The following is a 21,895-nucleotide window of genomic DNA, read 5'->3' as shown; positions in this document are numbered from 1 at the left end:
CACAAAGTATACGGAGAAAATTTTTTTTAGCATTGACCTATCTGACAAGGGTCTAATGTCTATATAGAAAATGGGAACATCTCAGCCACCCAAAGATAAGCCATCCAATCCATAAAGGGGGAAAGGATACAAACAGACATTTCACCAAAGATGAGACGCAGGTAGCCAAGGAAACGCATGAAGAGATGTTTGGTTGTGATCATTAGCCAGTAGAGCAGGTGTCCTCAAACTACAGCCACGGTCACATGCGGCCCACAGAGGACATCTATCGGACTGCAGGGTGTTTTTGCTACTTTTGTTTTTTTACTTCAAAAGAAGCTATGTGCAGTGTGCATAGGAATTTGTTCATAGTTTTGTGTTTTTTTTAACTATAGTCCGGCCCTCCAACGGGCCTGAAGGACAGTGAACTGGCCCCTGTTTACAAAGTCTGAGGACCCCTGCATTACACAGATGCAAATCAAAACTACAATACAACTCAAACCTGCAAGAAATGGCCACTAATTAAAAAAAGAGAACTCAACAAATACTGGCAAGTTGTGGGGAGATTGGAACTCTATTTATGTAGATTGCTCGTGGGACTGTGTGCTAGTCTGGGTGGACTAGAGAACAAATTCAGAGACACTCGTGTGTGTCTAAGGAGAGCTGTATAGACAAGAGCAGTGGAACACTGAGGAAACAGCCCAGTCCAGATCAAGTCCATCAGTCCAATATTAGCCCACATGTCCGATACCAATCTATAAAGTCCTCTTCAGACTCACGAAACACATACAATGACATCAAGTGAAGGAAGATCACAGACCGGTGGGTGGAAAGTCTTGTGGAACCGTTGGCAGTGGAAACATCTCAATGCTCGCGTGGGTCTCCACGTGGCTCCTCTAGCTCAGGGCACTAGCGTAGCTCCACGTGTTGTCTCCCAGGGAGTGAGCATGTGCCCCATCTCCAGCAAGCTATTTATCTCCTTAGCCCCTCCAAATGAGGTCATCAAGTTGTGACCTGACAGGCTACCCTCTACCCCACTCACTTATAAGTCTCAAATTGACAAGATTATGTAACTGCCACAGATTGTAAAGTGGCACAACCAGTATGGAAAATGGCATGATGTTTCCTCAGAAAGGTAGAAATCGCTAGGTCAAATGATCCAGCAATCTGACTCCTAAGTATATATGTTAGAGTGCACACTCATGCTCATTGTAGCGTTACACACAACAGCAAAAAAGATGGAACCACCCAAGTGTTGTCCATGTCATCATATGCTGAGTGAAAAAAATCAGTAGCAAAGGGACAATTATTATATACTACTTTAATAAAACGTGAAGAATAGGATTCCTTCTTTTGATGGAAACGGAAGGATGGAGGGGGAAGGCAGGAAGATCACTTACTAGATAGGCACATAATACGAGTCCTGGTGAGGACAAAAGCAATACACAATGCAGGGCAAGTCAGCAGAGCATGACCAATGTGAAGGAAGATACTGAGTGTAATGAAGAGAACTACAGCAAAGGGTATAAAATATATAGGCCCGCAACAGTAACAACAACAGGTAGATAAAGGAAGGAAAGGGTGAATAGGAATATGTGTGTATATGTAAAGGCACAGTTGTATGGGCATTTTTAGACATGCTGCCTGTATCTCCAGGCAGGTAATAATAGAACACATCCCCTACGGGTGTTGAGTCCATTCCAACTCAGAGACCCTTTGAGACAAAGCAGAACTACTTCTGTGTTAGTCTGGATATTTTAGAGTAACAAATCCGCAGAAACTCATATATAAGAGAAAGTTGTACATAAAGGTTAAGTGCACATCAAGAAAACATCCCAACCTAGTGGTGCCCAAGCCCACAAGTCCAAAACTAATTCATTAACCCATATGTCCAACACCAATCCACAAAGTCCTCCTCCACCTCACAAAACACATGCAATGATGCCGACTTCAGGAGGAAAGCTGAGTCAGTGAATGTGTAAGCATCTCAGTGCTGGCAGGAGTCTCCACACGGCTGCTCCAGCACCCAGGGCTGCATGGGGGTTGGTCCATGTGGCTTCTCTTCAGGGATGTCTTGCAGGAAGTGACCCTTGCCAGCTAAAGGAACTGGCTAAGGCAGGTGCACCCTGGTCTGACCATCAGAAAGCAAGAGACCAGAAAAATGGAAAGGCGAGGCTCACTGAGCCATTTATCCCTCCGCCCTTCAATTAACCCCATGTGTTTATTGGCCAGGTTGCCACAATAAACTAACTACCTCAACTTCTGAGTGTGTAAATCTTTACAGAAGCAGAATGTCTTATCTTTCTCCTGCCGAGTGGCTTTTGGGGTCAAACCAACCACCTTTCAGATAGCAGTATGATGCTTCACCCACTGTGCCACTGAGGCTCACTGCTATGGAAACTTCCCAGACATAGCCAAACACCTCAGTGAACTGAGTGCCTGGGTTTGAAGGCTCAGGACCAGAGTCTTGGGGGGACATCTAGGTCAAGTGGCCTAACAAAGTTCATTAAAGATAATGTTCTACATTCCTAGTTCAGTGAGTGTTATCTGGAGTCTTAAAAGCTAAGCTATCTATACCTACTGGTCTCCTACCCTCTGGCAAAGGAGAGTCATGGAAACCAGACTCAAGGAAGCTATCGTCCACAGAACTAGTGGCCCACACGAACCGAGCCTCCTCTAACCTCAGTCCAGAACTACATCGTGCCCAGCTACCACTACCACCACCTGCTCCAACCACAGGCAAACAGAAGGTCCTGGTTAGAATAGGTGAAAAATGTAGAACTCAAATTCATAAAGACCAGACTGACCACTGATAGACTAGAAGAGCTCTTGAGGCTGCTGCCCTAAAAGATTCTTTTAATATGGAATTAAAGTCACTCCCGGAGGTGGCCTTTCAGCAAAATACTAGATTCACATACAAAATGAACAGTAACACTTCAGGTGAGTAATGTGCTCATTCAAACAATCAATTCTGGAGATGAGGCCAAACGGGCAACATTTGCCCAGAAGGCAAGATGAGAAGGAAGGAGAGGCAGGTCAACTGGGCAGATGTCAACAGGAAAGGCAGGGTAGAAACAGAGTATGGACACGTTGCTGGGAGAGCAACCAATCTCAAAGCCCAATCTGTGTATGAATTGCTGAATTAAGAAATTAATTTTCTGTGTAAATGGTACCTGAAACACAAAATGTTCAAATAAAGTAGTAAATAAAGCAATAGCAATAGAACCCCCTCAGGACTAAAAATTCTGCCTGGGTCTCAGATCAGATCTGCTCCATGATGACTCATGGTGGAGATGGTCTCCTGGCCCCCAAGGCTCACCAGCTTAGTCAACTGTCTTTCTGAGCTTTACTCTCCCATTTTCCCTGTCATTGTTCTCAAGATTTTATTCTTTCATTATTTCCTTCAGTTTCTATACCTCAACTTTCCAGTGACTGTTTATTACAGATCAACTAGCATGTTAAGGAAAGCCCCATATTCTGACCTTAAGCTTAATCTAGGAAGCTCAGCTAGTCAGAAACTAGAGCTGGGCATGGGGGCAGGGAATCAGGATCATCCTTAGCACTTCAAGTAGGATCAGGATGTGCTGTTGGCTCAGGGGAGTCCTGGCCATGCCTTATGTTTCCTTTTCCGACACACATTCTTGAGTTCTTTGTAAACGGCACTGGCTGGAGTTGAAGAGACTACAACCAGTGTTGGGTTAGGAGATAATAACCCCCAACATTCACATCAGCGCCTGATTTTGTACCAGACACAACATCCTCAATTCTAGGCAAGCATTCTAAGCTCTTAATCTGGGGTCCACAGATAGGATTCAGATTGCCAACAACCCCAGTATAGACATTATTTCAATGTGTAGGTACATTTTTTCTCCTGGGAAACATACTTCTCTCTGATATGGTTCTAAACCCCCAATGGGTAAAAGAACCTCTACACGAAACTGAAGTCCCCATGAGGTAGTTCCATAATCTGTTGTCAATTTGAGATTTAAAAGTGAAGGGGTAGAGTTTAGCCTGTCAATCAGGTCACAGCTTCATTGCCTCATTTGGCCGGTCCTAAGGAGATAAACAGCTCGTTGGAAGTAGGACACACAAACACACTTCCTCCCTGCGAGACATTACTGAGGACGAGCCTAATGGAGCTACCCGGATGCACCCAGATCCCTGAAATTGGAGGGACCACGTGGACACCCACACCAGTGCTGAAATGCTGCTACTGCCATTGGATTCACAAGACTTTCCATGCACTGGCCCATGAGCTTCCTGCATTCGATGTCATTGCATGGGTTTCCTGAGTCTGAAGAGCAATTTATAGATTGGTATCAGACAATCTATGGGCTAATATTGGACTTGATCTGGACTGGGCTGGGGTGTTCTCTCAATATTCAGTAGCTCTTGTAAATAAAGCTCTTCTTAATATACACATGAGTGTCTATGAATTTATCTAGTCAACCCAGACTAACACACCCCAAATTATAACCCTTTAAAAATGATAGGCTCTATAGGGCATGGTCTTTTCTCTGTTCACTGATGTTATCCTAAATGCCTAGAATAGGTCCTGTACATCAAGATTGATTCTCTCATTCCGTTAACAAATACCTCAAATCCACTTCCTAAAGCAACAGGGTTCTCTCATGTTGAGCACAAGGTTTTCTTCACGGCTAAAGTCATTCTAGAAAAGTGGTCGCTGCACTGCCATTACACTGTCAGACTGTCACACAATCTGGCCAGCCTTGCCTTGCTAAAGAATCCAAGAGTGGGTATGAATCTGGGATCCATCAAATTACCTCAGGAAGTTGCTCCAACTGTACATACAAACATTTCCCCTTCCCCTTGCTAATTCAGTGTGTCTAGGCCAGTTCCCAGGTTAACCTAAGCAGGAGCTGGAGAAGCAACCAAGAGCACACCGACTTCAGCAGGGTCTGGATAAAGCAGCGAGGTGCACAGAGAGCAAATGGCTAGATCTGCGAATTCAGAGAAAATAGGCATTGCAAAGGAAGAATATTTACGACCAACTCTACCTGTCAGTGGAGTCACAAAGGTTGATCAGGAGAGGGAAAGGTAACAGAAAGCCTGCTTAAGTTGTGGGGAGAAAGATGAGGCTTTCTGCTCCTGTAAATAGTTAATAGTCTTGGAAATCCACATGGGCAGTTCTACTATGTTTTATAGTCACAATAAATTGGAATGGACTCTGTGGCAGTGAGTTTGGTTTTTAAAGGAAGGTGGAGACAGAATTTTTACAAAGGGTCAGCCCCAATTCAGTAAAATTTGGCAGTGTTCTCATTCCAAACATGCCCAGCACTTAGGTAATCTCCTCCCTGGGACTCGGAAAAAGAATGTGCAGAATTCAAAACCCATCCTCCCCCACAGGAGGAACTCCTGCTCCTGGGACTAATCCCAATGATCCACCCCGAACTACAAGCTAGAGAGGACTAAACATGGATTCTCGCCTCTGAGTTTTACTCTTGATAACCCCCCTTTCCACACCTATGTAGAACCAAGACTTTGCCACCTTCATTTTGCAAACCAGAACTCCCCGTCCCATCCCCAGCACCACCAACCCCTCCCCGGACTAGAAATATCACCTTCTGGGAAATACTGAGGAAGGGATGCAGAGTCAGCCCCTCCAGCATGCAGTTTTCTTGGACGTACTAGTTTATTGAACTTAGAACATCATGTCCCCAACCAGCTTGGTCTTTCTTCTGTTACAAATCTCAAGTAAACAGATTCTACAGCAGCTACAAGTCTGTTACCAAGGCCACTGTATTGATCGGTATAATTAACATTCACAATTCATCTAGTCCAGCAGGAAACGCCAGTTGGGTGTTTCCTCAGAAAGAAGGAATATTAGGAAGCTTATTTGCTTAGAAGTTTGGGGCTCAGAAGGGAGGCCCTAAAACTCAAGTACTAATTAGATGCATGCTGGCTAGTACTTGATCGCCATCAGGAAACTGAATTAGTTGCCAGAGCAAATGAAACACTTTTGCCACTCTGAAGAAGCATTTCTAGTTCCACAGCAGTAACAATTCTGAAAGTGTCTTTCCTATGACTCCTGCTTAGGTGACGTACTTTATGGAAACAACACATATAACATCCTCAGTGTCAACCAGAGTCTGAGCTCCCGGATAGAACATGCACTGGCCCAGTTCCCAAGAGACTGCTACTCAAAGGCATGCTTCAAAGACAAGGGTACATACAGCTTTTGAGCATCAAGCTCAGCTTTGGCTCCAGAGGTTCTGTAGTCAGGGTTGCAGAATTCAAAGAGCTAGATGGCTGCTCAGCACTGCTGGGCAGAGAAAGCTGTTGGTTGATTTCGTTCAGGGCTCTACTACACATTCCAAAAGAAACTATTCAACTTATTAGTGGTCCCAAACCTCAAGTACCCTGAGAGTCTTCTGGTTCGTTCTTCAATTCAACCCAACTCACTGCCTTTTGAGTTGATTCCAATTCAGGGCCCCTGCAGGACAACGTTGAACTCTCCACAGGGTTTCCAAGGCGGTCAATCTCCATGGATGCAGAAGGCCTCACCTTTTCTCCAGGGGAGTGGCTGGTGAGTTCAAGCCCAATGCTTAAACCACAGTACCACCAGGGTGCCTTCCTTAAATCAAGAGCATCTATAAACCAGAACATCATGTTCAACCTTGGGCAGAATATACTGAGGGCTTAAAATCTGTTTGTTTTGATGGTGGAAAATGTATCCCCATCTTGTAGAAGGGCAGCCCCGAGTTTCCTGTCCAACGACTTGTTTCCATCCTGCTAGCCCCCCAAATTGGAAGCCACATTCAAGTCTCTTCCCTTGGCTTTTATTCTTGACACTATAAGGGGCTCTTATCAGCTGTTGGGAACCCCATTAATTTCTCACCTGCAGTTCTTGATATTCTCTTATCAACCGTGTGGGAGGGATCTATGTTAGCACAACAATCCAGGCTAACCAAAAGGGAGAGTGAGTCAAAGGCACCAAGTCCAACTCATTTTCTCCTAGAAGGCCAAACTCATTTTTTGTCAATGAATATTATTATGTGACACACACTACATAAAATATTTATGTCTAAGAGATGGTCCTTGCCTCCAGTAAATTTGACCTAGAGAAATCAAGTGACCAGTCCTTGAAACAGCTCAGTAAGCATGACACTGAAAAAAAACAAAACAAAACAAAACAAAACTATTTTTTATTCTGTTTAGATTTTCCACTGAAGTATGTGAGCGCCCCATCCTCAACATTCCCATGGAATCAGCTCTGGAGGGCAGTGGGGTGGAGACAGTACAAAAGCCACCCAAAGTGGCTGAAGCGCTGGTTCAGTGTGCTCAAGTCCCTGAGATGAACCCTCACGGCACTTCAGTCTCTTGGGAAATGGGGTGACAGAGAGTACCAATAACCTCAGCTTTGTTCCAAATTGCAAGGACAAACTACAAGCTGGAATCTCCATCTCTTAGCAGTTCTGGGTCTGGAAAGGCAAGAGATATTGTGGATCAGAGGCCTGACCTTCTAAATTATGACTTCTTCACCAGGATGAGTTTCCAGGAGTCCCATCCAAAAATCTTCTGAACATGTATATGATGTTCCTGAAATTTCCTGAGAAAACCACCACGATTTTCATAAAGTAATTTTAAAGGGATTAGGGACTCAAAAGATTAAGAACCATTGTTTTGTAGTCTCTAATTAAACGAATGCCAAGAGCTTTCCCACATATACAGGCAATTGAGAAACCTATTTTAAAAATCTCTGCCTTCCAGATTTGTCTAGGTGTGTTTACTGACCTCCCGATAAAGACGAGGAGTGTGCCATTGGAAAATACATGGTGAGTGGATCTTGTAGGTCTCCAAAAAGAGATCAGTCATGAGAGGGCCAATAGGTTTGTCATTAAGGCCTTTTGGGCAGCAGACAGGACAGAGGTAGTCATTGAGGGAACATGAACAGGTCTGCGTGCTGATTTTCTTGATAGCTTGTTGTTGGTAAATTTTTAGTTTTAGGATCTTGGGACCCTAATGGGAGCAAGTAAAGGTCCAAAAGATTGACTTCAGGTAATAAAGTCATCTCCACTATGCCCATGGCGACCTCAGTGTCTCAGAGGGTCATCTTATTACAATGAGCAAATATTGGAAGAACTGTAGACAAGATCTGGCCATCTATTTCCAGAAATTGGCTAATGAAAACCTACAGCTCAAGCTCAGGTGGTTCCTGGGATGGTGCAAAGCTGACCCGGTTTTGCTCCCCTGCACATGGAGTCCCTGTGTATAGGAAGCCAACTTAATGGCAGCTAGCAGGGCTTCAAACACAAAGCCTGCCAAATCCCGTCACTGGACAATGCACAGGGATATGAAAAGCTTCAATTCAGGAGACCCAAGTGAATACACCATGGTAACAAGCAACTCCTCGAGGCCTCCAGCCACTCCCACATCACTGCACTGTGCATCAGCACTAGTGTATTCTTCTTGGCACCTGGAGCTCTTTTTGGGATCCTAGATACCATCGTGCACACACAGGTTCAGCAGAGGAAAATGGCAACCAGTGAGGCTTGCTCCAGCCAGGTAGTTGCAGTTTGTAAAGAACTAAGCCTGAGGCGGGTCCAAGATGAACAGCATGGACTAGAGAGCAGTTCCAGAACCCATCTATTTAAGACTCGTTCCCATCCCACAGCCGAGTACAGAGTGTTCATTTTAAAAGAAGCTCACTCGCTTGGGCTGGTAGAGGAGATCATGTGGCTGCCCTACAGGTTAATCAAGAGGCACATGAACCGAGGCTTTGGGGCTTCTGCTGCATAAAAGCAGGAGCATACTTGCAACAGGCTTCCCCTCTGTGTGTCTGTCAAACTCCTCTCCCCAATCTCTGTCCTCCGAGCCCACACACTGCTTCTCACCAGTTGGCAGCTCCCCATGCCATGTCCTGCTGCGAGAGTGAGAGCTCTAAGACCCTAGTGGAAGCTGCGAACACGCAGTGCGTTATACAGGGTCTGTGGTTCAGTTGTCAGGCTGCCTTCTTAGAAAACACTGAACAGACATAGGGGCAAAAATGAAACTAGTGAAATAGTCTGAGTCTCAACAAAGAGGGTGCAACCCCCTGGTGCTGTAACTGGGTGGGGGGTAAAGGCCACCCATTTAAGCAGGAGAGAAAACCAGTTACACTTAATTAGGAACAGGCTGTTTCGAGCAGAGAGAAACAGGACCTGGGAGAGGGACTTGGCAGTGCACAGGGATAAGATCTGAAAGGAATTCCCTAAGATAAAAATCACAGCGGAAAAAGAATCCTTGGAATTGTTTCATGTAATCCAAGGATCCTGGAAGTCTGATGCTGTCAGGTAAGTGCTGGACTGTCAGCTACCACGTCCTATAGGGTCACTATGATTAGCATTGACTTGACGGCAGTGAGCTTGGTTTGTTCAAGGGCAAATATGCTATCCTTCATGTACACGGTGAGGGTGCTCTCAACTGTTACACCTAGCATAGGCATTACCTTTTTTTGAAACAAAAGTTTAATACTCAAATTCCTTACACGGAGAAAGGATAGGTATGTTTCTCTTTGCTAACCGGCTCCTTTAAACAGCAGTCCTCAAGGAGGCACTGAAGTTGTTTACGCATCAGTAACTGAGGAAGCAAAGCAAACTCACCAGGAAGAAACTTCCAGGCAACTAGAGGTGTACAAGATTCTAAGCATCAAAATATTCTTTGTCAACATCTTTTAAAGAATATCCCATAAGGATCCATGTTGGATCTAAAGGACCTCTCCCCAGGGGGTAGGGGTGGGGGGGGAAGGTGCACACCTGTGACCCTGGCAGGAAAGAATACAGTCAAATGAACAGATTTTTCTCTCTAAAGTCGGGAGGAACTCAGAACAAAGTAATATGAACACCAGAGTCTAAGTAACCAGATAAACTTTGATAAGAGAGAGATTATCTGTGGAGAAATCTAATCTCTTCTCACTGAATCTGAGATGTACAGGTGTATATGCTAAAAACCGCACTAAGAATTAGCCCTAAGATAACCCCGAGGACAAGAAGGACATTCCAGGTATCACCTGTCAGATTAACATGCAAGCAAATCTACTAGAGCCTCTGTTGGTCAACTTCCTAAATTTCAGCTGCCCCTTAAAATGACTTACAATTACACTTTCCTCAGATAAAGAATATACTATGAGAAAAGAGGTCCGCCTTCTCCTTCCCCCCATTTTGCTGGTGGTAATGGTCGGTCGGCACTACCTACCACGTCACTCAGAGAGTGCTCCCGAATGCTCAAAAGTTCCGAGAAGAGCAAATGTTGTGAGACAGGCCTTCCAGAGTAACATATCTATCTTAGGAGGTTTTGTCAACATGTCAGAGACTTGGGCTTACTTTAATGAAGAAAAGAACTCACAATGTCAACTTTCAAAAGTCCAAGGACAGCCATCACCCCTGCAGCACAAAGTAGCAGAAAGAGGGACAGATATTGTGGTGAGCTGGACAATGTATTTGGTTTGCCTGGCACAGGCCAACACAAAATAAGGACCTCTTCAGGTATGGTACAGTGTACACTCCCTTTTGTACCTCAACCCTGGTAAGAAGATCTGAAACCACCATTGATAGGCATAAACAGCCACCCCTTCTGTTATCAGTTTAGTTGTTAATACCATCCCTTAAAATTTTCCTTTTGAACTTAGTGCCAGGAAAATTGGTTTTCCTGAGTAACTGTATATACATAAGCATGTCTGTTAATGAGAATTTAACTCTATGATTCCCTGTATGCTCTGATTGCTAAGGAAGTTAAAAGCAAGTTAAAAATCCAAGGAAGGTCATCAACCTTCTTAGGCTTCCTACTTGTTCTGGGGGGCAAGGGTTAAAAAAACGTAGAAAATGGCATTAAAATGTAATGGATTTTTCCACAAACTTACTGAATTCTCCTCAATGGCCACACTGAGTTACAGCCAACCATGTTAGTCTGGGCACGTTAGAGAAACAAATCCACAGAAACTCATGTATGAGTTTTACATAAAGGGTAAGTGCACATCAAGAAAAAAATCCCAATCCAGTGCTGCCCAAGTCCACAAGTCCAACATTAACCCATTAACCCATATGTTCAATGCCAATCCACAAAGTTCTGCTCCATCTCACAAAACAGACGCAATGATGCCTGCCGACCTCAGGGGGAAAGCCAAGTCAGTGAACGGGTAAACATTACACAGCTGCTCTAGCACCCAGGGCTGCATCGGGGTAAGTCCATGTGGCTTCTCCTCAAGGATGTCTTGCAGGAAGTGAGCCTTGCCAGCTGAAGCAGGGAACTGGCTAAGGCAGCTGCACCCTGGTCCGACCATCAGAAAGTAAGAGACTGGAGAACTGGAAAGGCAAGGGTCATTTGAGCCATTTATCCCTCCGCCCTTCAATTAACCCCACATGTGTTTATCAGCCAGGTTGGTACAATAAACTACCTACCTCACCACCTTAAATGTGTTTCTTTTTTTTTTGAAAGAGGGAGTATATACATATATACTAGTAGGCTTCTTTTTAAAACATTCTTGCTGTCTTAGCTTTCAAAATGCCCCTATTTTCACTTACTGGATGAGAAAACCCTACGGAAGCAAATCTGCTAAACAGAAGACCTGTTTAGTTGGCTTCTTAAAACCCAAAGCAAGCTCTGAACCAACACAAGAAGCCCTACGGATCTACATAGCACGATGCTAGACTCCAAGGGCATACAAAACCAAGTCATGATTATAGTTGAAAAATCCAGTTATCTCTACTTTTAGCTTATGAGCATCCACACATGCCCAAAGCAAATAAACAAAATTAATAAAAGCTCACCAGAAAACTACTCTGGGATCTGATTCAGGATTATCAAGGTCACCCTGAAGTAACCTATATCCTTTGGTACCAGAATATCAAGGTCACCCTGAAGTAACCTATATCCTTTGGTACCTAATTTCCCAGGGGACTCCAGGCTGGGCATGAGTCAAGGATTTCTTGGCCTGCAGCCAGGCTGGAGCCTTCCTGGGTGAAGGACGGGCAGTGTTTGAGGAGGTCTTTTGCTCCTATCATTCAGCAGTCCCATGACAAACTACTTTCTTCCTTGGATTTTTCCCATGCTCTCTCACCTTATTAACACATGGCAGCAGCACAAAAGTGACTCAAGTCACCTAATGTCCAACTAGGCTGACGTTCTGAAAACAGATTGCCTAGGACTTGCTATATGACCTTGAACTAGTCCTCAACTGACCCATTAAATAAATGCCTTTTCTCATCAGCGAGGCAAGAGTAATTAGTCATTAAGGTACTTTATCACAAGTGCTGTGGGAAACCTCAATAATAAAGCTCAGAAAGAGCAAAATTAACAAGGACATGGGAGTACATTTATCAGCAAACGGAAACTCACAACAGGGTCTTCCCACATTGCTAGCAGGGACTGCTTCATTCTGCTAATGGAATTTGGGTCTCTAAAATCATTAACACTTGGCCTGACAATAATACACATTAGCAAAATTCCTCCTGGGAAGAGGGGAGGGAAAAGGATATTTATTCCTGGTAGGCAGCCATATTGACATCTCAGTTACTTGATAGTCAGGTGGGCAATTAATATTTGAGTACCTTCTATGTGCTAGGAAGAGAGGATACAAGGATAAGCAAGAGTCCTCACCCTTATGGGACCTTATAAACTAGAATTCGAACTTTGTCTCAACACTGGCATTTTCAAGAATAAAAGCTTACTAAAAAAAGGGGGGCGGGGCAACTAAGAAAAGTACTTACTGGTAATACCCTGAAGCAACCAAACAGGAGAGACTGGGCTAATATGGATAAGTATCCAGGGAATTAGGTTATCAGTCAGGGATTTCCCATTCTTCCTTCTAATGCAAAATCTAAATTACTGAGTTATAGCCCCAACAAAGCTAAACTAAGAATACTGAAAATATGGTTAATTAAGACCCTTTAGAACAGTGGTTTTCAACCTTCCTAATGCCACAACCCTTTAACACAGTTCCTCATGTTGTCGTGACCCCCAGACCATAAAACGATTTACCTTGCTACTTCATAACTGTAATTTCACTACTGTTATGAATGGGACAATGCCTGTGAAAGGGTTGTTTGATCCCCAAAGGGGTTGTGACCCACAGGTTGGGAACCGCTGCTTTAGAATGAAGGGGCCTTTCCCCAACCTTTAAAAAACACTGTTAGTAAGAACCCAATACTATCCGCCACCCCCATCCCACCAAAGCCATCCTCTCCCACTTAAGACAGTTTGACGAGCTCCGATGCAAGCCCTTTAAGAACTGTAATGAATCCTGTAAACCCAGCTTTGGCACCAGATCCCATTAAACACTACAGCCAGTCAGAGCTAGCCGTGAAAGTCTGTGTACAGGACGGAAATATTTATCTGGGTTCTAAGAAAGGTCACCTTTCTGCAATAAGTTCTCTCTTGTGAACTGGGTGCCAGGTGTGTAGAAAGTCAAGATGTGGTTGGCAGCACGTGATCGAAAAGCACTAGGGATCCCGGTCCACCACTGGAGGGGCGCTAAGACGGCAAGCTTCCGAAGGCTCCAATTTAATCCTCCCCAACAAGAGAATCAGAAAGGTGCCCTTTGCGTTCAACCCACAGCCCAGGAGACGAACCTTGTTCTGCCTCAGTAAGTGCAGTAAAGAATGAGCAATCGCTCTTTACCACCCACCCGCCAACCCACCCAAGCGCCTTCCTCGAGCGAGCGATGCCTGGCTAAGTGATCTCCTCTATTCACTCGCCTCCTGGATCAACCTGTCCCCATCTATGACAGTGTCTGCTGTCAGCAGCCTCCGAACGGCAATTTCGTACGGATGTCACAGCAACTGGCAGAGCGTAGACGGTGGAAATCAGTTTTCTTTTCATGCTCACGCTGCCCCCGTGCCTTCGCCGGCAGGAAGGAGCAGGCTCCACGCATTCTCCCCTCGGGCCTCCGGCGGTCGCTAGATAAACCGAGCCCTGCTCTCCAAGCTTTGCCAGGAAAGCTCGGCCGGATTTACTCTCTCCACCCGAGGAGAGCTTTTCTGCACCCGGGCCGCCCCCCACCCCCGGGCCCGGTCATCGGAGCGGGCTGAGTTTGTTCAACACCCCACCCCCGCCCGGCTCCGGGGCCCTGCACCCAGCGAAGTCAGTCGAAAACGTAAGGCCTTGCAGGGTTTCCGAAAGATCCTGGAGGCGCAGGGCCGAGGGACAAAGGAAAGCGAGGCCAGGGGCGGCCTTCCCAGCCCCGGTGGGCCTGGGGCCGCTCACGCGTCCCTCCCCGACCCGCTCTGCGCCCCGCAACCACCCTAGGCCCTCGCCCCCAAAGTCCCGAACCAGCCCCGGCCCGGGCTCGCTCGCGCCTCTTCCGCGAGGCCCGGCGGGCCCCCGCCTCCAGCCCGAGTCCCCGCACCTTCTTGGGCGCCTTAGTGACGGTGGCCAGGAAGGAGTACTTCTCGGCGTCCTCGATCTCCTTGGCCTGCTTCAGCTCCTCCCCGACCCCGGGCAGCGGCATCGCGTCAGGCATCGACATCCCCCGGCCGGCCCGGCCCGCGGCTGACCCGCCGCCCCTGCCTCTTTCCCTCACGGGCGTCCGCTCGCTCGCTCGCCCGCCCGCCCGCCCGCCCGCGCGGCGTCCTCCGGCACGCGCTCGCCCTTCCGCCTGCCCGGATCCAAGCCCGGCTGTGTGGGGTTCCGAAGCGCTGGGGCCGACGCCTCGTCAGCCAGGCGGTCCGAAGCAGCGGGACAGCGACGACGGCGGAAGGAGCACCAGAGGCAGCGGCGCGGATCTCCGACCGGCCCGCGCAGCTACCTCCGCCGTACGCAGACACGCACGCCCAGTAAGGGCAGAGGGCGGGGACGCCACGTTAAGTACTGGCAACGCTTGAGGAGGGGTGGGGGAAAGAGGCGGGGAGAAACAGGATCTGGCGTGACGTCATCACGCGGGCCCGAGCTGGGCAGGGCTGTGCGGGCCGCCCTACAGAAGCCACGCCTCCTTCTCTCGCAGCGTTCCTGGGGTGAGTTAGGGTACTTTGTACCGCCAGGTGGCGCCATCAGTCCTGTGAGCGACTCGTGGTCATTGTGAGAACGCCGCCTGATGGAGGGCACTTGGACTGCGGTGCTCCCAGCTCGTCCAGGGAGCAGCCATCAGTTCACAGCTTTACAGCCATCCCTAGGGAACTCCTTGGGCGAGTGACAGTGACGCTCTCTCCCTGTGCCTGCTCTAGGTTCTTTGGACCAGAAGTCCAAGGAACTTTCCCAGGGGAAGTGTTTTGCCTCTTCTGCCCTCCCAGGCGTGGGCAGAGCAAAATGAGAGCCGTTTGCTACCACACAAGCTTTTGTGATCTCTGTGGACAGCACCTCCCCTTGGGCCTTACTTATTTACAAGCCCTTCGGGCTACCTCGTTGGTCTTTGTGCTGACCCTGTTGACCTAGGGGCTGCTGGGTCAGAGGGAGGAAAGCAGGGAGGAGGAGGGGGAAGGCCCATCCTGAAACAGTTTTCCTGTGGATGCCACCCCAGAGCAGGAGGCCCTGCTAGTTCCCAGTGGGCATCCAGGGCACTAAGGAACCATTCACACACACACATTCACTAGCCCCTACATTCTTTTGGGGGGCTATGTGTTGGGGAGGTGGTGGCGAGGAAGGTAAGTTAGCCATGATGTTAAGACCCTGGATGGCTAAGGCCTGGGTGACCCATCGTATGTTTTGCAAGGTTTAACCCAGCTGGAAGGAGGCCTGATGGTGCAGCGGTTTAGTGCTCTCCTGCAAACTGAACATTGGACGCTTTGAACCCACCCCGCACCCAGTGACTGCTTCCGAAAAGATGACAGCTAAGAGAAGTCCATGCGGCATCCCTGCTGCACGTAGGTTCTCTGTGAGTCGGAATCCGCTCCATGCCACCCAGCAAGTCTAGCGGGAGGGGCAGAACCTGTGTGCAACCCAAACGTCCACTGAGGTGGCCTGTCCCTTGAGGTTGGAATGACATTGGCTGGTACTTCCATGTCCTGTGGAAAGTCCGGTATCTTTGATTTATCCAGGGGTAATTAGATGTCCACGGCCGCCTCTGGCCCCAATTTTCTGCCTCATCTGAGGTTTAATTCATGGCTTTGGTCCTGTGACTATTTCTTTAGCGCCTGCTGTCGATTCAAATACAGAGCCCGGCTCCTCCTTCTTGCAAACTCTGCCCGTATCCCAAAATGACCACAAAAATAAGACTGTAACATGTAACAGAGCATTTAATGAAGGTTTGTGGGTCACAGGGGAGCGGTGACATCACCTAGCAAACAGTTTCGAGTCATATTTCTTAAAGGGCTTGAAAAGTTACTTTGGCTGTCTTACCCCCTCGGGCTTCTCACTGGCCACCCCACCCCACCAGGCTCCCTTGGAATCCAGCTCCTCTGTGACTCCCCTGCCCTCCCTCCACCTTACCCTGTCTTCCTCTATGGACTCTGGCCAAGCCAGACCCTTCTCTGTGCGGCTGGCCAACTCCCTGCTTCCCGGTCGGTGCCTGTCCCCTAAGTTCTTCCCCAAGTTCACTTTCATCCTGTGGGTTTTTCCAAACTGTTGTTGGAGCCCTGAGATCAGAGCTACTTGCTTGCAGAACAGAGGCAGAGCCCATCAGAACCTTGACTGGAGAAGCAGGAGCTGGAGAGTAGTTTATGAAAGGAGAAGAAGAGACGAGAGAGGAAAAGAAAAAAGAAAGCATAGACACACCTGATGTTTGGTTTTGCTTTTGAAAAATCACATTGCGTTGTCTCCTAGCCCCACTGTGAATTGTAGCTTTCAGACGGTGAGATTCCCGGAGACTGACCTTCAGTCTTTCTTTGTCTCCTCCTGGACCAAGCCCCAGGCTTGCCCTGGCAGCAAGCTCACAGTGTTGCCTGCTACAGCCTGGTGAAGACAGGGCCATGATGAGAGGAGGCAATGCCTGAGCAGTGGAGGAAAAGGAGACCAGCAGGGGAGACTCCACTTACCTGAAAGCGTGGCCTAAAGAGAGGTTTGGTGAGGGCAACCATGGGAACTGAGGGTGCTTACACTGGAAGATGGTCGGGGGAGAGGGCCTACAGTTCATGTCGGGCCTGGTGGGAGAACATTCCTGGAAATCAGACCACTGCAGAGGGCATGGGTATGAGTGTCATGCCCATGTGTGGGCTGAGGGTCAAAGAGCTCACGTGCTCATGAACTGTGCTGACCCAATAGGGGGGAGAACCACTGCATGCTGCCTCTGTACTCCTCAGGTGACCCCTCAGGGTCGGCTTAGAGGCTTGCCTCTAATGGATGCCTGGGGATTTCTTGTCTTCAATCACCCAACCTACCCCCCAGACTCAGTGCCCACCGCTCTCAACAGCACAATTCACATAGAGACGAGCACGCTCTCCAGCAGCCAGTGTTCAAGAAGACCAGGGACCTGTGCTACGTGTGGCCAGCGGACGGCTCCAGCAGGCCTGGAGACCAGAGGAGACCCTGATGTAGAGAGAGGGAAATGGAGTGAGCAGACAGGTGATACAGGAGCTACTGTTACCAGAAGTATAGTGGCCCTGGGTACCAGATATGGGTTTGTTTGGGTTCATTAAAGGCGCTCTCCTGGCTACCCCCAAACGCACCCTCCGCATGGACTCTTGTAATCTTGAGTTCATAAAATAGCTGGTGCACGCTGAAGAGGCCTGGGAGTGGCCCACAGGTCGGGATTACAGAGACAGCAGCGATGAGGGCGCTGGTCTTGCCCTGCGGATGGGGAGTAGGGCATGGTCTCAGAAGACTTCAGAAAGGGAGATGCTACTCGAACTAACTTTTTTTTTAAGGGGAAGAAGAAAAAAAGGGTTTTTGGGGTAAAAAAACCTTTCTTGTGCATTAGTGAAGGTTTCCAGAGGTGACCATCAGTTTCACTCCTTCAGTGTCCTGTCATATGTCCCACGCCCTCCACGCCCTCCACGCCCTCCCTGTGATTCCTGTCTCCACCCCTTCCTTCCTCACCCTCTGCCCTGGGTAAACACTGCCCTTTGGATCTCTAGTGGTTGATTATTCTGACACAGGTCGGCTGGGCAGAGGCGGCCCGGTGGGCTCAGCCCAGACGCGGAGGGTGACTATGGTGGTAGTAGTGGCACCAGGCTCCGTGCTAGGGCATGGGAGCAGGTGTGGATGGAGGGGTTGCCGAGACAAGGACTTAGCATTGGCCGCATCTGCAGAGAGCACTCTCCCCCAGTCCCTCCCTTGCTGGAATGCTTCTCCCCCACCCCACCCACCCCACCCCCAGTTCTAGGGGGCTGGCTCTTTGCACACCTGGGCTGGGCCTCCCACCAGAGACTGGGCTCTCCCCGCAGGCTCCCTGCCTCCTGCAGCTCAGGCCTCACTTCTGCTCCTGGGAATGTGGAACGCTCTGACAGGGCCACTAGGCTGCTCCCTGGTACGGAAGTGAGCGCCTGCAGATGGATCCCAGTGCAGGGAGATTAGAGAGCTACCACACGGCAGGGGTTAGCTTCCCAGGTTTCCCCCTCCCCTGTAAACTGCACTGATCATTACTCCGACCATAATAGCAGAAGAGGAGGCCGCGGGGACGAGCTGACTGTGGGGGAAGTGACAGGAAATCTTGGGCGGCCTGGCTGCCGTCCAGTTCACGGCGAGGCCGGGCGACCCCGTGCGTTGCAGAGCAGAACTGCACCTTAGGGCTCTCGGGGCACAGATCTCCACAGCTGCCGGGAGTCCGTCACACACGGCTTGCGCCGCTGAAGGCTCTTTGGGCGCTAAACATCTCACTACCCTTGAGTCTATTTGAACTTGTCACGACCCGCTAGGGCAGAGTGGAACTGCTGCACCGGGGTCCCAGGCTGTGGTTTCTACGGGGTTTGGTGCCAAAGTTTTCTCCTTCGAAGGAAGGTTCCGTGAGGCCAAACGTGACCCAGCAAACAGCTCGTCCTATTATGCACCGGGACTGCGTCAGCACAGAGGCTTCGAACCGCCAACCTTTTGGTTAGTGGCTGATCATGCAACCACCACGCCACCAGGGCTCCCTGCATCAAGTCCCTTCCGACTGAGAGGGACTCTGCGCAGGGTTTCCGAGACGGCAAATCTTCATGGCCTCATCTTTCTCCCGTGGAGCCACTGGTGGGTTTGAACTGCCAACCACCGCTTGTGGGATAAGGCAGAGCTGAGGCACGGCGACTCAAAAGCAGCACTCAGTGCTGCAACGAGTCACCCAGCGCAGCACGCGGGAGCTCAGGCTCGGGGCCATGGAGTTGATGTGGCCGGCTCAGAGCGTCCCTAACTGCCCCTGTGGGTTTCCGTTTCTGAGACTGTAATGCTTTACTGGAATAGAAAGCCCCCTTTCTCAGGAAGAGGAGCTGATGGTTTTGAACTGCTGACCTTGTGGCTAGCAGTTTCACGTGTGACAACTGTGTCATCAAGGCTTCTTTTAGGGCACAGTGGCCCAGAGCTCCTGCAGGGGCCAACCCCTTAATGGTGGTTCTGACCCTGAACCCCTCTGTCACACGGCTGACATTGTGATCTACGTGAAGGGCACCTGCCCAGCTGGCCCTGCCCCCTCCAGCTTTCTGCTGTGCTAGCCCTTCTGAGGAGCATTCCTCCCCTTCCCCCATTTGACTCCTCCTCCTCTGCTGGGTAGGGTCAGACTCATTATTTTGAATGTTGTCTTTATAGGGCAAAAACAAAACAACAAGAACACAACCAACCATCCCGTCACCATGCTAAGTTCACTTCTGATTCTCAGTCTGGCAGCTCGTTCTTGCATACCTTCGGAGGGACATGCCAACGGCGCTCAGCTATGATGACATTTCATTTCAAAAGCACCTTACCATGAGCCAAGATGGCCCTCATACTTGTCATCCTCCGTGCTTCTCAGGTGTGTCAGCACACCGACAGGTGAGCTTGTCTGCTGCTTCCAGCTTGGCACCACATAAACCGAGTGTGTGTGTCGGGGTAGGGATGACTTCCCAGCAGCCCAGGCAAGGCTGGACCATAGCATCAGCTCTTGCCAGGAGAGAACGCAAATATATATTCAGTGGGGCCAACTTCCCCAGCTGTAAACAGAGACGGGGACGGGGGACCCAGAGGTCCAGTGTCCAGAGCTCGTGATGGGTGAGTCATGCATGGGGAGGCAGCCTGGGGTGGAAGGGATCAGGGGAGGTGAGCGAGGAGACGTGGGTGTACGTCTTTTCTCTGCTGCCAACTTGACCACTGGGTTCCTGGGTCTGCGTGGACCTCAATTTTCCTCATGCAAAACAGGCTTCTAGTTTTCCATCTGAGGCTTGTGACGATCTAATCCAACAAGATTCTAAACACAAAAGAGCTTTGAATACGTTGCAAATCTTATGCAAAAGTGAGTTGCTGAGCTGTGGGTCCAGGCTACAGCTCCCGGGTGGGGGTGGGGTGGGTTTGGCCTTCTCGGAGTGCCGGCTTCCTGGAAGGACCAGCGTGCGCTGCAGGGGGGACACGCTGCAGGAAAGGGTGGTCATAGCTGGTGCTGAGTGCTTGTTTGCTCTTGATGGAGCTTCCCCGAATCGTCCCGCCATGAGCCAATGCCACTGCCCTGGCCCCGCCTAGCCCCACCATCTGGCTCCTGTGTGTCCAGCAGGCCCCCAGAATGTCCTTGGATGCCTTTTCCTCGGTTGGAGCAGGGTCCCTGATGTCTCTTTCTTCAGTTCTCAAAGCTGCCGCCCATGAACGTGGAGGCTGAGGAGGCATCAGTCATTGTAAACAATGTCCCAGGAATCTATTTGGATGACTCTCTGAGCTACTCTGTGTACTTCTCCGCGCCTATGATTGTGTGCGAGAGTTGGCCCCAAAAGAGCAGCCTCCAGAAATGGTGAAACTGGCTTTAGACTTCAGGAGAGGGCTAGGCCTCTGCCTGGTCAGTGCTCTCTGCGAGACCTCCGTCCAGCAAGTAAAACAGACACCCGTTCCTGTCCTCAAGGGGCCTATGAGCCATAGCAGGCCCTTGTCAGAAAGTCTGCACCCCCCAAGGCCATCTCTGCACTCTCCAGAGTGCCCCACGCTGGGACATCCCTCTTGGGAGTCAATGTCATGCCATGCTTTCCCTACCCAAGACCCCCCACAGTGGGGAGGGGGAGGAGGGCACAGAGAGACTAGTTCACCCTTGGGGCTGCTCTGAGCCTGGTTGAAGCTTCTGGAACACAGTCCCTGCCCCAGCCAGATAGCGTCTCCCGTGACAGCTTGGCGTGGGCCCGCTGGTGAACAGACCTGTTTGCCTGCTCAGCTCCCGGAATCATGACTGTCCTCTCACGGCCCCTCCCCGCAGCCCTGCCTGCCACCTGCACCTAGGACACAGGGACAGCCTGCTCTTTGCCTGGAACGGCAAGAGCTGAATGGTGTTGGCCAGCCTGGTACCCACGCCCTGCCTGCTGGGGGCTAGCAGAGAGGCTTGCCTCTTCAGCAAGGGCATGGGGTCTGAGGGGAATGCCACAGGCAGAGTCTGCCCCTTTTGCCCTGCCCTGAGGCTAATTGGTGGGCGTCCCAGCGGGGAGTGAGCGGTGGTGTGGAGGCTGCTGCTGGGCGGGAGCCTGCCTTGCTCGCCCTCTCTGGTGTGCAGGGCGGGCCCCATTGCATCACCCTTGGAGCCTCCGCTCTGGCTTTGCGGCCAGCTGGGCCCCTGGAGGACAGACTCTCCCTGGTTTTCAACAAACCTTAACCATTTCATCCTCCTGGCCCTCCCCGTGGGGGTACCTGGGTTATCACCCATCGCTGTGTTGGCTCATGTGGGCGGCCTCCGTCCAGCTCCCTCCTACCTTGGGGCTCTGCCTGGCCAGCCATCTGAGAGTAGAAGACTCCACCAAGACGATACCAACCCGTCTCATCCCCCTGCCCCGGAAAAGAGTTAACCATCCACACCCGCGCCCCCACCTTCCGCATTTGTCCCATTCTGCAGCGGTGAGGAAAGTGCTCCCAGCCTCCGACATGAGCTCATGGCCTTCCATGCTGCAAACAGCCCGGGCAAAGGGTCAGCACCACTCTCGAG

General features: G+C 49.7%; 1 protein-coding gene across 2 annotated transcripts in view; it reads right to left on the bottom strand.

The window, feature by feature from the left end:
- AHCYL1 (adenosylhomocysteinase like 1) overlaps nucleotides 1-14,719 on the bottom strand; it is a 46,909-nt gene extending 32,190 nt beyond the window's left edge. The window contains exon 1 of one of the 2 annotated variants that reach the window (XM_075559213.1): nucleotides 14,321-14,719. In XM_075559213.1, coding sequence (XP_075415328.1) covers nucleotides 14,321-14,440 — 120 coding nt within the window. In that variant the 5' untranslated portion in view covers nucleotides 14,441-14,719. The remainder of the gene's footprint in view (nucleotides 1-14,320) is intronic. The other variant, XM_075559206.1, reaches the window with a different exon arrangement.
- Nucleotides 14,720-21,895: the final 7,176 nt, after the last annotated feature.

Source organism: Tenrec ecaudatus, chromosome 1 (assembly GCF_050624435.1).
Source record: "Tenrec ecaudatus isolate mTenEca1 chromosome 1, mTenEca1.hap1, whole genome shotgun sequence".
Lineage (NCBI taxonomy): Eukaryota > Metazoa > Chordata > Mammalia > Afrosoricida > Tenrecidae > Tenrec > Tenrec ecaudatus.
This window is presented reverse-complemented; position numbering and strand designations above follow the sequence as displayed.